The sequence below is a fragment of the Mauremys reevesii genome, linkage group 9 (genome assembly GCF_016161935.1).
Source record: "Mauremys reevesii isolate NIE-2019 linkage group 9, ASM1616193v1, whole genome shotgun sequence".
In the NCBI taxonomy this organism is placed as follows: domain Eukaryota; kingdom Metazoa; phylum Chordata; order Testudines; family Geoemydidae; genus Mauremys; species Mauremys reevesii.
The window spans coordinates 91,281,951-91,302,741 of NC_052631.1; the positions used below are offsets into that span (position 1 = coordinate 91,281,951).

Sequence of the window (20,791 nt, forward strand, 5' to 3'; positions counted from 1 at the left end):
AATGATAATGGTCTGCTACTTGCCACCAGTCACACTAAAAGCATTCAGAGACCTCATGGTTAAAACTAGTAACTACTCACCAATATATATATATGTGTGTATATATATATTGAATTACACAGAATTTACTGCACAGAAACAACTATTTCTTACAGGACAACTTTTCATTTACAAAGTGATCTATGGTCAAAGGCTAAAGCTTAGGATATAGTTATTAAAACATTGCCGCATCGAACATATAAGCAAACTTTTTTTTGTTTATTTTAGTTTGAAACAAGATACATTTTGTACAAACCTAGTTTTGAATCAAAGCCCTATATTCAAAATATTTCATACCTCATTCCTGATCATTCTGTTTACTTTGTGAAATTTCACTGGCATTTGTACTTCAACGTGAAGCATGATCTTTAAATTAAGAACATACCATATATTGATTCTTAGGTCTAAACTATTGTTGTTACACAGTTCCTCCTGAGACATCATTTAAGGATTGTTTATAAAACTCCAGAATTATTTCTACAGAGGATTTTCAACCTTTGTGCTAATGTCCAGTACATCACGGGGTTTCACAGCAAACTTGTTCTTTACATTAGTTTTATTTACGTAGAAGAGTCAATTCCTGATGTATATCTTTTGTAATGTTGAAAATTCACCATAAGTAGTCATTTATCAATTTGCTACATGACCGCACAATTTTGTGTTATAATAAAGGAAAGCTATTTTTAGCAGGATTAACATTTCCATCAGTCCATTTTGCAGATGGAAGATCTACAGATGGGTGGGTTTTTTTTTATATGCCTCTGTATAACTGGATCCACTTATGGGAGAAGGCATTTGCTTTCTCCTGTGCTACCGCAGTCTGCGGGAAAGTTCCTAACAAAGTTCTTTGTTAGTGTTTGTAAGACTGGATAGGAGGTTTAATTGAGGGATTTGTGCTGAATGTTCTTTCGCTTTGAGCCTTAGCGCTGCAATGCTCGACGTTTTCCTTTCAACCGCTGCCGGATCAGTGAAGGCAGTGAGACCGGGGTCTGACGGGGGTCCTGGCGCTTTCATTAAGACTGAAGCTGTTGTCATGAGAGGATTTAAAGCATTGAGAAATCTATATTTGGGGGAAAAAAAAGTCAATAGTAACAAACCAAGAAGTATTTTGTAGAAGAAATATTTACCTTATTAATAACCACAGCACTAAATGGGGTTGAATTTTTTTTAAACCCAACTTCTTCTTTCTTCCAAACTTACATTTTTTTGTAAATTTAACTTTTAGCTTTTTTTTTTTTTAAGCGCATTAGGCAAATCCACTTTGCACCTAATAAATATCACTTACTAAACTGTGGCTGCAGCAAAGAAAGATGTTCATACCCCTGCATTGCATGCAGCTATCTAGAAAAGTCAGTTTGCTAGATTTACTATCATTCTCTTAACATGTTACATCCTTTCTAAGCAAACCTTGTAATACGGGAGAGCAGCACGCTCTGTGGAAACAACAGAATACTTCATGAAGGGAACAATTTTCAGATAGGTTTCTGGGCAACCAATTTGTTGTGACAAGTTATTTCATGTGAAAAGCAGCATAAATCAGCATGGCAGAAAGGTGTGCTCATTAATCGGAGGCTATAATATAGGCCTTTCAGGAGGGAGAGGAGTATACAGTGCTAACACAGCAGCAGCTTTCGGTTGTTTAATTTCAGCACTTGGAGTGAGCGAGACTGAGGAGCCGATCTTCAGCTATTATAAATCATCAGAGCTCCACAGAATTCAATGGAGCGCTGATAATGGACACAGGTTCAGGATCTCCCCATAGGTCGTGGAGGTTGGGAAGGAAGACTCTGAACTCAACCCTGTGCTTATTGTAGTCAATGGCAAAACTCCCATTGGGATTGGGCACACGTGTCTTCAGTAAAGGAAATGTTAACAATACGAGTATAGCCCTGAAATGAAAACCAATGATGTCAGCTCTGTCATTGGTGCTCAGGGAACTGCGGCCATGTTCTGTTCTCCTGTGTGGGAACATCCAGTATAATTCTCTATTTTGTAAAGCCACCTTGAGAGCTCATATCTAGATCTGCTTAGTAGATTTTAAGATGTGTAATATACACCTGTATATACGAGATCAGAATAGAGTCCGTAGTTGGTCTACATTAAAACAGTCTGTCATGAAGACAAGGGCCCACTGACTTCAAGGGGGCAGGATTTCACCCAACATGCACAACTGCCCTTTAAACAGTAACTATGTAGAATGACTTTCACTAGGGTTTACAGCTAATTTAGGGTCAAATCCTGATTATTTTACTCATTTGTCCCAGTGATTAAGACATGTGAGAGCTGGCCTTTTTAATAACTTTTTATATTATTCCTTTAAATAGACAGAATTCATACTGTAACATTGGAACACACATTTAATTAGGGCACCTATGAATTGCTTACTGATATTAAGCTGTTGTAATGCATAAGAACGGCCATACTGGGTTAGACCAAAGGTCCATCTAGTCCATCTTTGACAGTGGCCAATGCCAGGAGCCCCAGAGGGAATGAACAGTGATCCATCCCCTGTTGCCCATTCCCAGATTCTGGCAAACAGAGGCTAGGGACACCGTTCCTGCCCATCCTGGCTAATAGCCATTGATGGACCTATCCTCCATGAACGTATCTAGTTCTTTTTTTGAACCCTGTTATAGTATTGGCCCTCACAACATCCTCTGGCAAGGAGTTCCACAGGTTGACTGTGTGTTGTGTGAAAAAACACTTCCTTTTGTTAGTTTTAAACCTGCTGCCTATTAATTTCATTTGGTGACCCCCTAGTTCTTGTTTTATGAGGAGTAAATAACACTTCCTTATTTACTTTCTCCACACTAGTCATGATTTTATAGATCTTTATCATATCCCCCCTTAGTCATCTCTTTTCCAAGGTGAAAAATCCCAATCTTATTAATCTCTCCTCATATGGCAGCGATTCCATACTCCTAATAATTTTTGTTGCCCTTTTCTGGACCTTTTCCAATTCCAATATATCTTTTTTGAGGTGGGTTCACCACATCTGCATGCAGTATTCAAGATGTGGGCGTACCATGGATGTAGATAGAGGCAATATTGTATTTTCTGTCTTATCGTCTATTCCTTTCTTTTAAACCTCGAGGTTTAAAAGAAAGGGACAGATAATAAGACAGAAAACCTTACGGTTTAAAAGAAAAGATAATAAGATAGATAATAAGACAGAAAACCTTGAGGTTTGAAAGAAAAACACTTAAAATATGCTCTCTGTACCTTCCAAAATGGGGACTTAAAATTGGATTTCTGAAGAGAGATGTCCAGGCAAGACTGCTGAGACCAAAAGGCCCTAAGCTTGCAGGGCTGAATGCTGGAGTTACAGATGGCATAGCTATTGTTGAAAGTGGCATTGATCTCCATGCGTGGTCCAGAAGAGGAGACTGACTCAATGGAATGTCCAAAAACAGACCCAATGGATGCGTTAAGGAGAGTCCTGGAACGTTCCCTAACATTTCAGTTTTTTCACGTTTCCTCCATTTTGCCCTTCTGTTTTGAAACCAGACCTTCAGAGAGAATACAAAAGGGTTAGCTAGACTGAGTTTGTTGCTGCTTTTATCAGCTATGGTAGGCCGTGATGCACATGTCATAGTAGTGACCTTTATTTTAAAAGTACAGTTTCTATGTAGAAAGGTTCTGTTTATAAAGTGTTTATTATTAATTAATAGATGTCGTAAGCATGTTTATGGATTTGAGTAGTATCTGTTGTAGGCATATCAGCAAAAGGTGTTATTGGTTATAAGCCATAGTAATATGCAATCTATGACCTGTTGGACTCTAACTATTGACTAATCTATTAAACAATGAAAATAGCTATTAATAATTTATTACCCCTTTATTAGTTGAGCCTTCAAATATGACCCCCCTGACCTCCCCAAATTGAAAGGTGGTTACCTCAGTCCATGCAATTTAAGAAGCAATTTAATCATAACTGAAATAATTTTTAATCAAAACCATGAGTGTGATTTAAATGCCTAGATAGTCTGGCTGACTAACTACATAGATAAGTACTTAAAAACATTTTTTTAGATGCTCTTATTACTGGCCATGACTCAAACTGATGTCATATATAGTTATGTGAAACTGATTAACTCAGTTATAGTACAATAGAAATCTGTTACTCAAGACACCAACTATATTCAGATACTTGAGAGTTCTGGTAACCAAGAGTCAATAAAACAGGGAGACATGCTGGTAGTTTCTTAGACACGGGGCTTTGGATGGTAAGGAGTCTACTGTATAGTATACTTTTGTACAGTAAACTGATTATTATATCAACTTCTCTTTGCAAGGCTGCACTATTAATTATTTTAGCCTATGGAGTATATTATAAAGTAACAGAGAAGTGAGACTAGAATTTAATCTACTCTGACAACTGACACCACACCATTTTTTTTGTAATTTTGACTCTGTCTTGGAGTATTCTCTCTTAGGTCCCTAGATATGTGTTCGCACTAAGGTGAAGATGCCTTGTGAAGTATACAGCAGAGATGGGCTGAAACCAGAATCTCAGATAGGAATGCTCCCAAGCTTGAAGATTAAAAAATTTAAATGTTCTCAAATGTTGAGATGTTCTAATTCAGGTAGAGAGATACATTCAGACTGAATTCTGAACTGTATCTGGGCTTGGATCAAAGATTTTTAGTTTGGGCCTATCATCTCTAACACAAATTTTATATCTAGCCACTACTGAAATTCAGTAAGCCATTAGCAGAAGTTTTCATATAGTATAACGATCATGTATTAATTGGTACATTAATAGTCCCCAAAATAGGAATAAATATTTACTGCAGAGAATGCTGGGATAGACACTTCTTCCATCTGCAGGTGCAACATTATAAAACAAATCAGTTCAAGTAAGACAATCAAAGCATTCTAGTGTGTGGAGAGAATTATCATGTTTTTAAAATGACCTATGAGTCACAACACATTTTTGTAATTTTATCAGAAGTCTCTAATATTAGTGCAACTATGGTCTGGGAGCTGGAGCAGGGCTGACTGGGAATCACTGACTTGCTCTGATCTTGAGCAAGTTGTTTACCCTCTCTATTTGACTTAGTTTACCTGTCTGTAAAGCTATACTAGCATCTGCTTCACAAAGAGCTTTTTGATGCATATTTAAATAATAATTGTAAAGTGTCAAGAGCTTCTGAAGAAAAGCCCTTTAGAAGTGAAAAATTGTTAATACCCAAAGTACATTGCTATATGGTATGTGTTGCTAGCCTTGGTATCACAGGCCTGATCTTTTCCCTTTAAGTCCATGGCAAAACTCCTATTGAGTTCAAAGGGGACAGGATTGGGCCACACATGAGTCTCACTAAAATATATTACAATATATATAATAAGGAGCAAAGAGATACTGTAATAAGGTATTCACATGGCATAAGTCTTGTGAATGCTTATTCACAGGGACCTAAAGAAGCAGTGACTATCTGAACACATGTTGCTTAGATTTTTTTTTTTAAAGCTAACAATATTCTGTGGAAACTCTAGTGACTCTGCAAAAATAATGGTGTCTTTTTCCGCTGGGCAACTAACGTACACTTCGTGCTTAGGTCTGTTGGCAAGGAGATTGGTGTTTTGAACCAAGAAATGGACAATGGAAAATATCGCACATTTGACAAAACCTGGCACAAGTGTTGAACGATAAATAATCTTTGGGACACAAGGTCTAATATATCTGAGAATGCAAAGGGTCAAATTTCTTATAGGGGATAGCTGAACTAGTGAAATGCTGGAAATCTATATCTACAGATGGGAGCCAGGTGCACGAAAGAGACACTTTCAGTTGTGTTCATTCAGCTTTAGGTATCGGCTAAAACAGATTTTAGTAATTTAATTAAATTATTTTTACAAGGTTTATTGGTTAAATAGCGGCCTCCAATCACTTGCCAATAAGCATCATAAATGGAGCTACAGTTGGTATCTCAGAAGGAAAATAAAACCAGTAGCACTAAGCCATCAGTGCTCCCCGCTAGAATGGAGTTCAAAGGGTAAAAGAGGAGTGAGAAGATTACATGACACTTGTGCCTCACGTTTGGGCAGCAGATGAAGAACATTGCACTTTGCAGTGTTGCTAGTTTCTTTATCCTGTAAAAGCCTTTTGACCCCTTTCCTAAACAGAGCAAAAGACAAGTGCTACGTGTATGAGAGAATATATTAATACTGTTGTGAAACGTAAGCATGTTTTTCCTTCAGTCTGTTCCAAACAGAGAAACTGAATAAGGAGTGAAATGTTTGCTACCTTAAAATGTTAAAATAATTCCTTCAATTTACTCTTGTGTAATCTATAGAGCTGTCTTTTATGACTGCAATACTATTGCTTGTCCGTTGTGCAGATTGTAAATCCAGTGTAACAGCTGATTTCAATTGGCCATCAGTTATTGTATTTATCAAACTTCTTTTAAAATCTAAACTGAATTTGGACTATCAGCACTGAAAGCCATTATTTAGGTCTAAAATCCCAATCTTGAACTCCTGGCTTGGGCAAAATTCACATTAATAGGAGTGCTAAATGGGGCATAAACACATATCTTACCTTGTAGTGACATCATAAACAGACAGTACTTTCAAAACTTCAGCATTTATATTATTATAAATAAGATTTAGATTATTTAATAAAAGCATAAAAATGACTAATTTGTATTTTTGCTACTGATTAATAGAAGAGTTCAACTGCCTTTAAAAATAACTTAGCTTTACATTGTTAGATCATTACATTTCTATCAGGTTCCCTGGGTAGTTTGCATCTATACACAGATGTGTACGAACTTGCAGCATGGAATACATACTGTTTAGCTAACCATATCCTCTTGGGCTAAATCTATTCAAAATAATGGGTTAGAGGTATGTAACAAAGAAGAGTGAATTGTAGGCTCCTGGAGTCATTACAGTTTTGATCAATTTTTAAATGTAACACGAATGGACTATAAACCAGTGTATATTAAATACTGCATATGTTATTTTTATACTGCCCCAGGAAGAGGTACGGCAGGTGTCTCCCCGGAGAAGCAAATCTCAGTTTGAAAACGCAATGGGCTGCTCTGCTGGCTCAGTGAGGTACAGAAATGACAACTCTGCGTTAAATTAGCTTCACAGAGAGTTACTTTTGAGCAGGTCTGGAAGATACCATTGCAGTATATTTAAAAAATGGTCTATTAACATACCAGGCTATCTAAGCGCCTCAGAATCTTTAATGTATTTATCCTCACAACACTGTGTGATTTATCATCTCCATTTTACAGTTGGGTGAATGAGACCAAGAGACCAAGTGACTTGCCCAAGGTACTTGTCTATGGCAAAGCAGGGAATTGAAACTCCGTCTCAAGTTAGCAACCACACCACTCTGCCTGTGACACATAAGAGTCTAGCCTCCTGAGGGCTGTAATACGGGGGGTCTCATCTCAGTTGTTGGGTTTCATGTACGGGTGCTGGGTGGTGGTGATGAATAGAGCTCAGGTTAGATACTGTGGTGGTCTCTTCTGGCCTTGAATTCTATGATACTGGAGTATCCTTCCTCTCAATATTTGCCTAGTACTCCTATGTGGCTATGCCACTGAATGTTCTGTTCTTCTTTATGATATTCACAGGAAGCTTGGGTTCAAATCAACTACATGATCCCTTTTGCCAGTGTCTCAAAAGAGAGACATCGAACAGCGCAACCCAACTGCATGCAATTGGCAAGCCCCATATGAGAAGGTGAGAATGGGATTGGGGAAATGGGTGGGTTAACAGTTTTGCATCCGTGTTCATTTTATGGGAGAAACATGTGGCTGTCATGTGGTAAGGTATTTTAGTTACTAGTAGCATTGGTGATATTTATGTTGGGGTGTGTGTGAGGGGGGCATTTTCTTTCCTTAAAGGTCATAAAATAACTTAGCTGCGGGGTTGAGATGAAAAAGGTGACAAAGCTTGCTCACACGTGTAAAATCATTGAGCACTGGATGTAATATATAATATATAAAGGTATTTAGGCTCCTAACTTCCACTGACATCAATGGATTTTAGGAGCCTACTTATCTGTAAGGATCTGGGCCCAAGTGTTAAAATATGGAAAGATGAGGAAATTCAAGATTTCTAGGGCCAGCTCCTTGGCCAGTGTAAACTGTCATTGCTCCATTGACTTCAACCGATGGACAGTTTACACAAGTTGAGCATCTGGCTCCGGTGATGGAGTGTGAGGAGAAACAGAGCTACACAGATGAGTCTGTGAGTAAGCCTGCCAAATCAGGGAAGAGGTTGCAATGCATATCGTACTCATGAAAAATGAACAGTTCATGCTGGGAGCCAAGTCATGACCGCAGCTTGCAGCTGGACTGACATGCAGAGTAATTCATTAAATATCCGATGTACAGTACATGCTGATTGGTTTTGTGCTAATTTGGACCCTTAATGGTCTGTTTGAAATGAAATTTTTAACAAGATTTACTATTTGCTATGTAGACAAGTTTTTGTTTTGTTTTGTTTGTTTTTTGTTTTTTTGTTAAAGCTAACAGTAAATGAGTTAATACCAGAGTTAATACTTTTTAAAAGGGACTGTTAATTATGGGTGTTTAGAACCAAGGATAGGCTTCTTTAGAGGACTGCAGTATGGAAGATTGGTTACACAGTCTTTGCACCTGTATGCTTAAGGTTTTCTCTGATGTTCCATTATAACTGCCCAACCTAGTAATCAAAATTCCCTTCAAGCAGACATTCTCATCTCAGTCTCAGAATCATCTTTTAATTTATGTAACCATTTTTTTAAAAACAGTGCAGATGTTTCCAAGTTAAATTGGGGCAGGAGATGGTGCATGAATGCTTTTGTGAACTACATAAATAACTGCTTAGATGAAGAACACAACATTCAACTAATCATTAGTTCACAACATGATCTAACCATTTTGGGTCCTTTTATTGTTTTGGTCAAGAACCAAAACATCAGGTTTTGGCACTTCAAAAGAAACTGCATAAATATTTTTATAATGCTAATGTGGACTTTTACAAAAACTAAATACAGAAATTTAAAAAATGCCAGTATGCATTTAATTTTGGACCATTACAGACCGGTGCTAAAAATGCATTTTTAAGTGTACATTTAGAAAATGTTACTGTCTAACGTTATGGTTAGAGTTTTTTGTCTCAGATTTAATAATGGATGACATGTCCAGGATATTTCTCCTTTCTTTAAAAAACAAATATCAAGGAGAACACCAGTTGATAAATGTCAGAAAATTACTAATGTAACTACATTCTAAACTCCTATACAATACTATTGTCCCCAATTAGGGTGACCAGATGTCCCAATTTTATAGGGACAGTTCCGATTTTTGGGTCTTTTTCTTATATAGGCTCCTATTATCCCCCCACACCATCCCGATTTTCACACTTGCTGTCTGGTCACCCTATCCCAATTAATTTTGTTTTAAAATATTTTTCTAGTGGAGGAAATTATAGTGAAAAAGTATCAAATTTTATTGTGAATCTTTAGGCTTTTGTTGGTTTGTTTCAGAACTTTAAGATGTAAACATAAAATAGTATTTAAACAATATGCATACAACTCATTCAAATCCACGTCTACATCCATACACAGATGTTTAAATAGTTTAGACCAATGGCTCTCAACCTTTCCAAACTATTGTACCCCTTTCAGGAGTCTGATTTGTCTTTTGTACCCCCAAATTTCACCTCACTTAAAAACCACTTGCTTACAAAATCACATTAAAAATAACAAAAGTGTCACAGTATGCTATTACTGAAAAATTGCTTACTTTCTCATTTTTACCATATAATTATAACATAAATATAAATATTGCACTTACATTTCAATGTACAGTATATAGAGTAGTACAAACAAGTCATAGTCTCGCTGAAATTTTAGTTTGTACTGACTTCGCTAGTGCTTTTTATAAAACTAGGCAAAAATCCAGATGAATTGATGTACCCCCAGGAAGACCTCTGCGTACCCTCTGCGATATGCGTACCCTGGCTGAGAACCACTGGTTTAGACAAGGTGCAAAGCCTATTTTTAAATGATCATTTAATGTTCGCTGAAGTGTATTGATATTATATCTGACAATTACTACATTTCATTTAGATGTTCCTGGTTTTGTGAGGGGTGGGATACTAACAACTTCTCGTTCTTTTAAATTCAAAGCTCTGATCACATTTGGTTCTCTTTTGTAGGATAATACGGAATAACCCCCCAGCTTTTTACATCATTTACAGCAACACTTCTCAATCTGAGTGAGCTGGAAAAATAAAAAAGCCAATAGCACTAAGAAAACACTTAACACTTAATTTTAAGCTAAGAATGTTTATACATATCAAATGGCAGTGTATTCAGTCCACACTGGGTCCATGTTCTTTAGTACCTGTTACTCACCTGAACTCTGGCTTCTGTTAAATCCAGGCGCATTGCTAGCTCCTCTCTGCAGAAGAGCCAAACATCATTTAGTATTCCCATCTTTAGTCACAAAAAAGGGTTGGCTTCATCAAAAACAGCTCCATCAGAAACTGAGCGTTCATTAAAAGTCAAATCAGATCCCCGGCTCTTTATAGGGGATTTCTAATCTAGCAGCCGCTGCATAGTGCCTACCAGCCTGAGACTATATAAACAGTAACCTACAACTCGAAGGTTTTTATACTGTTACGCACACAGGTAACTGCATCAGGACCGTTGAGACAGCAGTAAGTGGATGTAAGATCTGAGACCCCCTCGCACACCACAGTGTCCTGATTTCACCTTGATTCCCACTTCATGCGAGCCCGGAATCGCATGTGCTCCAGCTGTTACTTTAAAGCCAGCGATTACCGTCCACCCCTGAGCTACTTCCCTTTGCTTCAAGTGCTTTTCCTATGCGCCGGAGTTACCGTTCGCTTTCCTGGGGGCTCCCTGTCATGACATACCCTGGGTTCATTCAATCTGGTTTATTCCCTACACCAGGGAGTGGCATTTACCGGGCAGTGACCATTTCATGGTCTGGCCCCGCTGCCTCGGGGGAGGAATCTCTCTCTGAATCCCCCTGGACCCAGTCGAAACATTGGGGGCAGGGCGCAGTCAGGGCCCGATCCTCCCAACGGAGGGCAGCACCTCCCCGGCTCTGGCCCTACAGGGAGGGGGGAAGGGCTGTGCTGGGCCAGGCTGGGGCTGGGTGCCCCGGGGGGGGGGAGCGGCCCGGCCGCGCTCCTACCTGGTGAACACGTCGGGGTAGTGGCACTTGCGGAACGCCCGCTCCAGCTGCTCCAGCTGCAAGTTGCTGAAGGTGGTGCGGTAGCGCCGCTGCTTCCGCTTCAGGGGCCCCGGCGCCTCGGCCGCGGCTGCGGGGGCGGAGCCGGAGAGACCCGCCGCCGGCTCCCCCGGGCCGCTGCTGCTCTTCTCCGCGTCCTCCGCCGCTTCCTCCTCCGCCCAGGCGCCGGTGACCGGGCGCTTCTCTGCTGCCAGCGGCGCGGGGCAGGGCTCGGGCGGCTCCGGGGGGTCCCCGCCTGGGGAGAGGGAGAAGCGGAGAATGGCTGGAGGGCCCGGCTGCTGCGCTGCCCCGGGGAGCTCCGCACTGGGGGAACCGGCGGGCGCCCCGGTCCCCCCATCCATCCCCCGCGGGTGGGGCTGGCAGGACGCCCCGGTCCCCCCATCCATCCCCGGCAGGAGGGGGCTGGCAGGACGCCCCGGTCCCCCCATCCATCCCCCGCGGGTGGGGCTGGCAGGGCGCCCCGATCCCCCCATCCATCCCCGGCGGGTGGGGCTGGCAGGGCGCCCCGATCCCCCCCTCCATCCCCGGCAGGAGGGGGCTGGCAGGGCGCCCCGGTCCCCCCATCCATCCCCCGCGGGTGGGGCTGGCAGGGCGCCCCGATCCCCCCATCTATCCCCGGCAGGAGGGGGCTGGCAGGGCGCCCCGAACCTCCCATCCATCCCCGGCGGGTGGGGGCTGGCAGGGCGCCCCGGTCCCGGCTGCCCGGGGGCAGGTCGCCGGGCGGGGTCCCGCTCACCTGGCCGCCTGGCGGAGGGGCTCCGGCCCAGGATGCCGTCGATGAAGTAGGAGGTGAGCAGGTGCAGGGCGGGGGCGGCCGGCCCGGGGGCTGCGCTCTGCATGGCTGCGGGCTGGCACCGGGCAGAGCCCCGGCTCCGCGCCGGGGTTTTATTGGTGCTGGCAGCGACCGGCTCGGCGCCCCCGGTATTAGCATTTCATTAGCGCGCTGGCGTCAAGGCCGGGGGTGGGACCCGCACTGGGGCCGGGTTCGCAGCCTAGGCAGGCGGGGAGGGGTGCCAGGCAGCCCCCGGGAGACGCGGGGAGGGGTGCCACCCCTGGGAGCCGGGCGGAGGGAGGTGCCAGACAACACCTCCTCCCTCAGGCTCTGCCAGCTACCCCCTGCTGCCTTGGAAAGTGGGTGCCACCCCCAGCCTCCGGGGGGGGGGCACCAACTCCCCCAGAGCCTTTGCCAGGATGTGGTGAGGTGGGAGGAAGCCCCGGCTGGGGAGAGCTGGGAGGGAGTGCCAGCTTTCACCCTCTGGAGCGGGAGCTGCCAGGCCGGCAGGGAGCTGCCAGGCAATTGACTCTTAAAGGTTGTATGCAGGGGAGGTGGGTGCTTGTGTACAGGAGAAAGGGCAGATCTCTTGTCCTGGGGTTCAATCTGCACTATTGCCTACAAATGGGAGGGGGCAGATTCTGAGCTCCCCTCCAGTGGCGTAAGGCCAGCGTCTTCCCTGGAGTTACAAAGACAGCAATCTGGCAGAAGAGAGACTAGAATCTGACCCGCTATCAGAAGCAAACTACTGCTGTTTGGTAATAGGGTACTTTTAGAGGAGCCTACATCCTGCTCCTCAGTGCCATGCAGAAAGGAGGTGCAGCACATGAAAACATCACACTGAGCTCTAGAAACACAATGCGCTTCCTTTTTTTGCACCTACCACTCCATTGCATACAAGGAACTTGTACCCACCTACTGAATCTGACTCTGCAAAGTGCGGAGTGCCTTCGGGTCCTGTAACAGCACACAGCATCTTGCAGGATTGGGCCCTCCCTGGCCCATCCTCCTTTAGTTTTCCTCTTTGCTGTTACAGCAACAATCCCTCAGCAGCCAGAGGGCAGCGAGCCAGCGCCTGCATGCAGACACTCAGCACTTCCATGACATTACTACAGTGCACTGCTAGAGCCCTACACACATTAGATCAAGAGGTGACTTGGTCACAGCGTACAAGTTCCTTCACAGGGATTCAATTCCAGCTACTAACGGGCTCTCTGATCTAGCAGAGAAAGGCATAACAAGAACCAATGGCTGGAAGCTGAAGCCAGATCATTTCAATTTAGAAAAGAAAGCACCCATTTGTAACAGTGAGGGTGATACCACTGGAACAAACCACCAAGGGAAGCAATGGATTCTTTGTCTCTTTATGTCTTCAAATCCAGAGCGATGTCTTTCTGGAAGGTATGCTTTAGTCAACCCCAAATATTGGGCTCAGTGCAGTAGTAATTGGGTGAAATTCTATAGCTTGTGCAATACAGCCGGGCAGACTAGATGATCTAATGGTCCCTTCTTGCTTTAAAAATCTAGGAATAAATTACACGCTCTTTCATTGTCCTCTCCTCCTATCCACCCAGCTGCATGTGAATGATGCAGTGCTTCCATCTCTTGCCAAGCTGGGCCCAGCACCCAATCCTCTGCATGCCAGCTCATTGTCCCACCACTGCTGAGCCAGACCTAGAGTTTGTTTGTTTGAACACAAAAACTTTATTTAGCCCCCAAAACAATTCCATAACAAACCCATTTCTGTAGCACCTTCCAGCCTAGACTCTCTGATGCTAATTAAGTAACCTCATAATACCCCTGTAAAAAAGAGACATATTATCATCCCCCTATTTTACAGAAATGGAGGCCCAGTGAGATCAAGTGACCTACCCCAAAAATTCATTGCAGAGCTGGGGATACAATCCTGATCGCTTGACTACAAGACCATCTTTCCTTCTCTTGGATCCCATAAGTCCATACATTTATCATATTTAGAGCAACTACAGCAGATACCAACTCAAGTAAAAAGCAGGATGGTAGCCATAATAGAGGGTTCCTTGGCTCTTAGTCCTCTAGGAAAAGATGGGTCGGGCCGGGGAGATAATGTGACCAGTGTATTTTCATCTTCTGTAAAATTGCAACTTGATTAAAGCTGGAACAATCACATGTCTGGCAATGGGTGACTTCTAGGAGCAAATGCCACTGCAGGAAACACAAATGAATTCAGAGAGAAGCAAGTCTGTGGCTGCAGGTCTGAATTTCTAGTGCACAATGCATGTCTGCGATCAGTTGGCTGGGACGAAGGTGTCATGTTCTCAAAGAAACCAGCGGTCAATCACTGCATATTTTTATTTTTAAGCTACATGCAGAAACCAGAAGTTCCTTTTGAGCCACAGCTTTCCTGAGGGGTGAAGCATAGGTAGGTGTGCACTTCAAAGGGAAGACGACCTTTTGAACTCTGCAATAGAGCTGGGCCATTTTTTTTCTGGAAAACAGTACTGAAAAATGCATTTTTTGGGGGGGCATCAAAACTGTTCATGAGCTTGGGTTGACTGAGGTGAATCGTTTCAGCCAAAAGAAAAATGGATTTTTTTTAAAGTCAGCGTTTAGTTTTGACCATTTCAAAATGAAACATTCTGGCTTTTTTCCTCTCCCCCCCAAAATTGCAATTTGTTTAGAAATCTAGCTATTTTTTTAAAAAAAGGAGGAGAAAAATGCCTGAAAATGACTTGAAACACAACCAAAATTTTTTTTATTTTGGGTTGAATAAAATGTTTTGGTGAGAAAAACAAGAAAAAAAAATCAGTTTTGGTTCAAATTGAGCCAATTTTTTTTGATATTTCAGTCTGGCCCCATTATTATTTACTTAGGGCAGGTCTACACTACTGCTTGAGTCGAGCTAACAGACGTTGCCCAGGGGTGTGAAAAAGACACCTCCCCCGCAAGCGATGCAGATTACAGTGACCTAAGCGCTGTCCACACTGGAGCTATGTCGGCAGGAAGCTGACATAGCTTCTGCCTCTCGCAGAGGTAGTGTAATTATGCTGGTGGGAGAGCTCTCTCCTGTTGTCACAGAGTGTCTTCACCAGATGCACTATGCCAGCTGTGCTGACGTCGTGCTTCTAGTGTAGACCTGCCCTGAATTCTACTCTGCAGCCCCATCCCACAGGCTTTGTATTGAGGTTACCTGGCAGACCAGCATTGGAGCGTTTTTGTTTTATAACCATGAATTTCCTCATAAATATCTTCACCAGGGTAGTTTTGTCTTTGGTTTAGGAGGGTCAGTGTAGAGGTCTACTACAACCTGTGTTCTTGCTGTATACATTGAAAAAAATATTACTGCAACCTCCATTTTCTCTGAGTTCACTCTCACACAGGCTTGAATATTGGCTACCTAATAAGGGGGTGGGGATGCTATTTAGCTGACTGAATAAGAGAATTCTATGAGGCCTATTGAACCATGTATGGTTTTATGGTTGTGGGCCATGCAGAGGTAGCCAGGATGCATGTGAAATGGGTGGTCCAACTACCACAGGTATATAGTCTACCCCAGGCTGGCTCTCCGTTCCTTGGCTCCACAACCCACAAAATGGCTGAAAAAATCTTCCTGTGACCCACCGTATCCCACATGCCTTTGCTGGCCCCAAAGACTTGTGAGATACGTCAACAAAGGCTGGTGGGTCCCAGGACAATTTTTTGGTCTTTGCGTGTGCATGTAGGGGAGGCTTCTGGGTGGGTTATTGCTCCTGGGAGTGAGCTGCCCCTTCCCTGGCCTGTCTGTGCTCCAGTGGGAGAATTTGCAGCTCTTTGAACCCATTGGGTGTGCTCCATTTCCTGGTCATGTTCCACTAGGTGAGCACAATGCCATCCTACGCGGTCTATGCAGAAGCTCCTGAATTTCTGAGAAAATAGGGTCAGGTGCACACGCAAGATCTTCATGTGAACTGATGATTCTATGTGCTAAAATGAGGCCAGGTTAATTTATTTCTTCCTGTCGAAAAACAAACAAAAAACCCCCAACCCCCCCCAAACCTCTCACCCCCGAGCCCAGAACTACAATTGAAGACTCATTATCATCTCACTAGACATTCAGCATCTGCCATCTGATGCATATCGATTTTGCCACGTGTATTGTCCCACACAACTCTCAGGGGCCGGATGATTCCCAAGTGTTTATGAGGAAGCTGGTTTTCAATCTGAAAGTGTGTTCCACTGTAGCATTGATGTTTCTGTTTTGAAACACAGCTAAAAATAAGAGCTAGTTATGAACACCTGGATGAAAAGGTCAATCCTATTTAGAGTTTTTGTTGATCACAGTCAGGCACTTCATTCCACTAATGGCGGGTGCCTAGCATGCCTTCTGTCAGATTGTGATTGAACAAATGAGGACATCCTCATTATGGAAAAATTTACTGGCCTGAAATCGATAATGTAAATTACTTGGCAATATAGTCCGCATCACTGAAATGTATTGAAATAAACAAAGGTACAGTTTACCCTTTTCTGTTGCCATTTGTACCCTATGAGCAGTTATCATGGGAGTTACATTTATATTGTTGGATGGACCTGGATATCTGATCTAGTCTGATAATTTATTTATTGCGGTAAAACGAAGGAGCCCCAGTTATTGACTAGAATCCCACTGTGCTAGTGCTATACAAACACGGAACAAAAAGACAGTCCCTGCCCCAACGAGCTTACAATCTAAGAAATTTCATCTTCGATTACCAGCCTTTTTATTTGCTTACATGGTTTCTCTTTATAATTCCCAAATAATATAAAATAGAACAGATGAGTTGCAAGGTCCATCTTTTCCCCCAGGTGTTTGAAAAAATGCAGCGAAATGTGTGGGGGTGGGCAGACCTATCATTGTATGAGGGGAATTTGTGTTTATCTTACATTGCTGCACTTAGGATGTTTTCCTATGTCAAGGGCACTGTAGAGCATATGTATTGGTCCTCTTCTTAGCATTGTTATAAATCTATAATAAATAAATATACTTGCAATGTACCTAATATTAAGGGTCACAAAAGAAAGGCCATCTATAATCATGGGGCTGGGAAAGGTACCAGATAATCAGCAGATTGAATATATAACATCACACAAAGCAAATGTAAGAATTCTTGCTAGAAAGCTGGGACTTAATAAGGAAATTTAATGAAGCAAATCCTAGGAGATTATCTGTGAGGTAGAAATAACTTTAATTAAAAAGTGATCACTATGATTTTAAGGAAAGAGCGAATGACTTATCAAATATTTTATTACAAATGTGCATGCAATGTTCCCTCTTCCTCCAGAGTCAATGGGATGGGGGGCGGGGGGATGTTGGATGGACTGCAGGAAATGTAACATGGTGTCTGGAAGAGGTGGGAGAGTGCATGCATGGCAAGATGGTGGCTGCCCTTCTCCTAGGTCCACTGCCTTCCCATTGGCTGGGGGATCGTGTTGGCTGATTGGCTGTTATGTGCCCTGCTCCCATATAAATGTCCTGGGCTTTTCAAAAGCTCCTGGCTCCCCCGCAGCCAGAGCTCCCATAAAGGTCAGAGGGATTTTTGGTGTGCAAGGACTGCAGCACTGGATACTGTGGGACAGTCAATATAGCTTTGTTGATTTCCACTGGATGATGCTCTGGGCCTGTAACTCTTTTGTAATAAAATCATAATACAGTAAACTTCCATTTATCCAAACCTCTGCATTATCTGAACCCCTTCCTTCTCCCCCATGTAGCTCCTGCTGGGGGACAAGGAAGTGTGATGGGGCAAGGCCAGATGGCTACAGTAAAGTACTGAGGAACAGGTATGTTAGCCCCAGGCTAAACAAATCCCTGGTACCATGGTAACCAAATGGCAGTTGCTCCAGGTTAATCAAGGCACCTGGGGCCAATTAAGATCTTTCTAGAAGGCAGTGGAGATAGCTACATTGATTAGAACACCTGCAGCCAATCAAGGCAGGCTAATCAGGACACCTGGTTTAAAAAAGGAGCTCACGCCAGTCAGGAGGGGAGGAGCCAGAGGAGAGAAGTGTATGTGAGGAGCTGGGACTGAGAGGGTGTGCTACTGGAGGATTGAGGAATTATCATACAATCAAGCATTATCAGACACCAGCAGGAAGGTCCAGTGGTGAGGATAAAGGAGGTGTTGGGAGGAGGCCATGGGGAAGTAGCCCAGGGAGTTGTAGCTGTCATGCAGCTGTTACAGGAGGCACTATAGACAGCTGCAATCCACAGGGCCTTGGGCTGGAACCCAGAGTAGAGAGTGGGCCTGGGTTCCTCCCAACTCCTGATCAAACACAGGAGGAGTTGTCCCAGACTGTGGGCTCCACCAGAGGGGAAGATCACTGAGGTGAGCAAATCTGCCAATAAGCGCAAGATCCACCAAGGTAGAGGAGGAACTTTGTCACAGAAGCAATTCTGATAATAGAGCAGAGAGCCCCAGACAGGACTGCAAAGAGAAGGAGGAGGATGAGCTGGCAGCGTGGAGGCCACCCTGCGGGCACTGAATGGCTCCTGTGGCAATGCAGGGAGCCCTCTGCAGCCCTGTGTGAGTGAGCAGGGCCAGGACAGTGTGGCTGCAGAGGGCTCCCTACACTGCTGCAGGGCCGGTGACACCTGATCTCTGCAGGTGCAAGGTGCAGGGAAGGCTGTGGTCCTGGCAGGGCAGAGCAAAGACCACAGAGGGTATCCACTCTGCCCTGCCCCTTGTGCCTGCAGGGATTGGGTGTCACCCACCCTACAGCTGCCTGGAGCCTTCTGCAGCCCTGCTGCCATGGGGGGGGAGGATGAGTGGGGCAGAGCAGTGACCCCCAACCAGTACTGCAAGGAGGAGGAAGGAGGAGATCCCAGCCATGGACGGAGGGTGTCCTGCTGCTGAATGGCTGAAAGGCTCATCCCATCTCGATTAGCCCAGCTCTCAGCTAGCCAAAGCAAATCCATGTCCCCCATGCTATTTGGATAAATGAGAGTGCACTGTATAATGTTTGCCCTCTAGGTTAAGCTAATCACCCCAGAAACTATTATATCTGTCTTTTGCTAACAGCAACACCTGACTGCTAGAAAGAAACGGCATAGCAGATAGCTAATTTCCCTCTCTCATGCTGAACATGTTGGATATTGAAGAGTGCAATAAAGTATTAATTACCAAACATCGGAGATAAAAATCAGTGCACTGATCAGGGCACAAATGGAAATAACATGCAATACGGTCACTGTACGCCTTCCGGGGGGAGGGAGTGCAGCCGAGTTCCTCTCATTGGCACTGGACTGTGATCCTGTTCTGTTTGCACGCTGGGTTCCAGAACTGTTCAGCTGCCCTTTGCAGGTCTCATACTGCCTCACTTGAGACACACAGATAAAGTGGTGCTCCTCGTATACTCTGTTAGTCTTTGTGCACATGGTTCTTAAAGGGGATTGCTCACAAAAGGCAGCCAAATGGAGGAGGATCCTGTGTAGAATTACAAAGGGAAACAGAGGGAGAGGGACCCAGAAGAACCTAATCATGCAGCACTGAATGTTCTTTGTATCAGCGTTGGTAACTGGATGTTTTTTCCCGACACTCTAAGGCCTGGTCTACACTACAAAGCTAGGCTGATGTAAGTCGCTTGGCGTTGACCTAGTTGTGCGTGTCTCTGCATTAAAATTTCTCTGCTGCCAACGTCAGCACCCAATGATGGTGACACATTAATGCCACCGCCCTGGGCAGTACACTGTGCTCTACGAAGTGCAAGTGTAGATATCATCTGACCTATGTTGACTCTAACAGTCCTCCAGCAGCTGTCCCACAATGCCTGACACTGACCGCTCTGGTCACAATTGTGAACTCCACTGCCCAGGGGTCACGAAGACCCAAAGCCTGCCCCACAAAATATCTGAAATAGCTTTTCATAATCGCCTAGCTTGGCAAGCACACCTAAGCGGCTCTCCCTTGTTGTGTGCAAATGCCCAACCGACCATTCAGGCTCCATGCTCTAGGCGTGCTCCTGCCTGGACTAGCCAGGAGGTATTGGATCTCTTGGGCCTGTGGGGAGAAAAGGCTGTGGAACAGCTGGACAGCTATGAGCAGATTGCACAGGTTTTGCAGGCAAAGGGGTGTGACAAAGAGCAGCAGCAGTGCCACATGAAAACAAAGGAATTCCAGCTGGCGTACCAGAAGGTCAGGGAGGCTAATTGTTGATCAGGTGCTTGAGCCACAGACCTGCTGCTTTTACAACAAGCTGCATGCCACACTTGGCAGAGACCCTGCAGAACACGGTGGACACCTCCTAGGAGCCCGAGACACAGACCCCTGGTAAGTGTGTGAATGCATTTCCCATGACAATGTTTAAAGGTACAAATGATGCCTGACCCCAACGTAGCCCGACACAGGTATTGACTTTTCATTAATTTACTTGTACTAGAGGAGGTAGAGTCGTTACCTGCTTTTCATTCCCCTGCAGAGTTAGCGGGAGGGGGGGCATGTGGAGCAGTTTGTTTAGGTACCCTGGGCTGTCCCTTGAATCCTTCTGAGAGATCTTAATGCAACTTTCACAGAGAGAGTCTGAAATCCAATCCTGATGGTTTCTAGAAATGGCAGCCTTATTTCTTCCTTTGTGATAGGACACTTTCTAAGCCAGTTTGCGATGCAGTAAACAGGTTAGCGGCACATGGGCTCAAGTGGTTTCGGGACACCAGCAGCAGCTGTGCTCTCTGTGCCTTTGTTACCCTGAGGAGCGAGATGGCAGCTAAAATAATAGAATCATAGAAGATTAGGGTTGGAAGAGACCTCAGGAGGTC

The 20,791-nt window shown here is 44.0% G+C and overlaps 1 protein-coding gene across 1 annotated transcript; it reads right to left on the minus strand.

Annotated features, from left to right (window-relative positions):
- Nucleotides 1-792: 792 nt before the first annotated feature.
- Nucleotides 793-12,130, minus strand: ESX1 (ESX homeobox 1). Its single transcript, XM_039489042.1, has 5 exons — nt 12,007-12,130; nt 11,214-11,505; nt 10,406-10,451; nt 3,262-3,548; nt 793-1,099 (listed from the first exon to the last, which is right to left on the minus strand). Exons 1-5 carry the CDS (start codon nt 12,107-12,109, stop codon nt 874-876), a joined length of 954 nt encoding a protein of 317 aa, XP_039344976.1. The 5' UTR covers nt 12,110-12,130; the 3' UTR covers nt 793-873.
- Between the last annotated feature and the right edge of the window lie 8,661 nt (nt 12,131-20,791).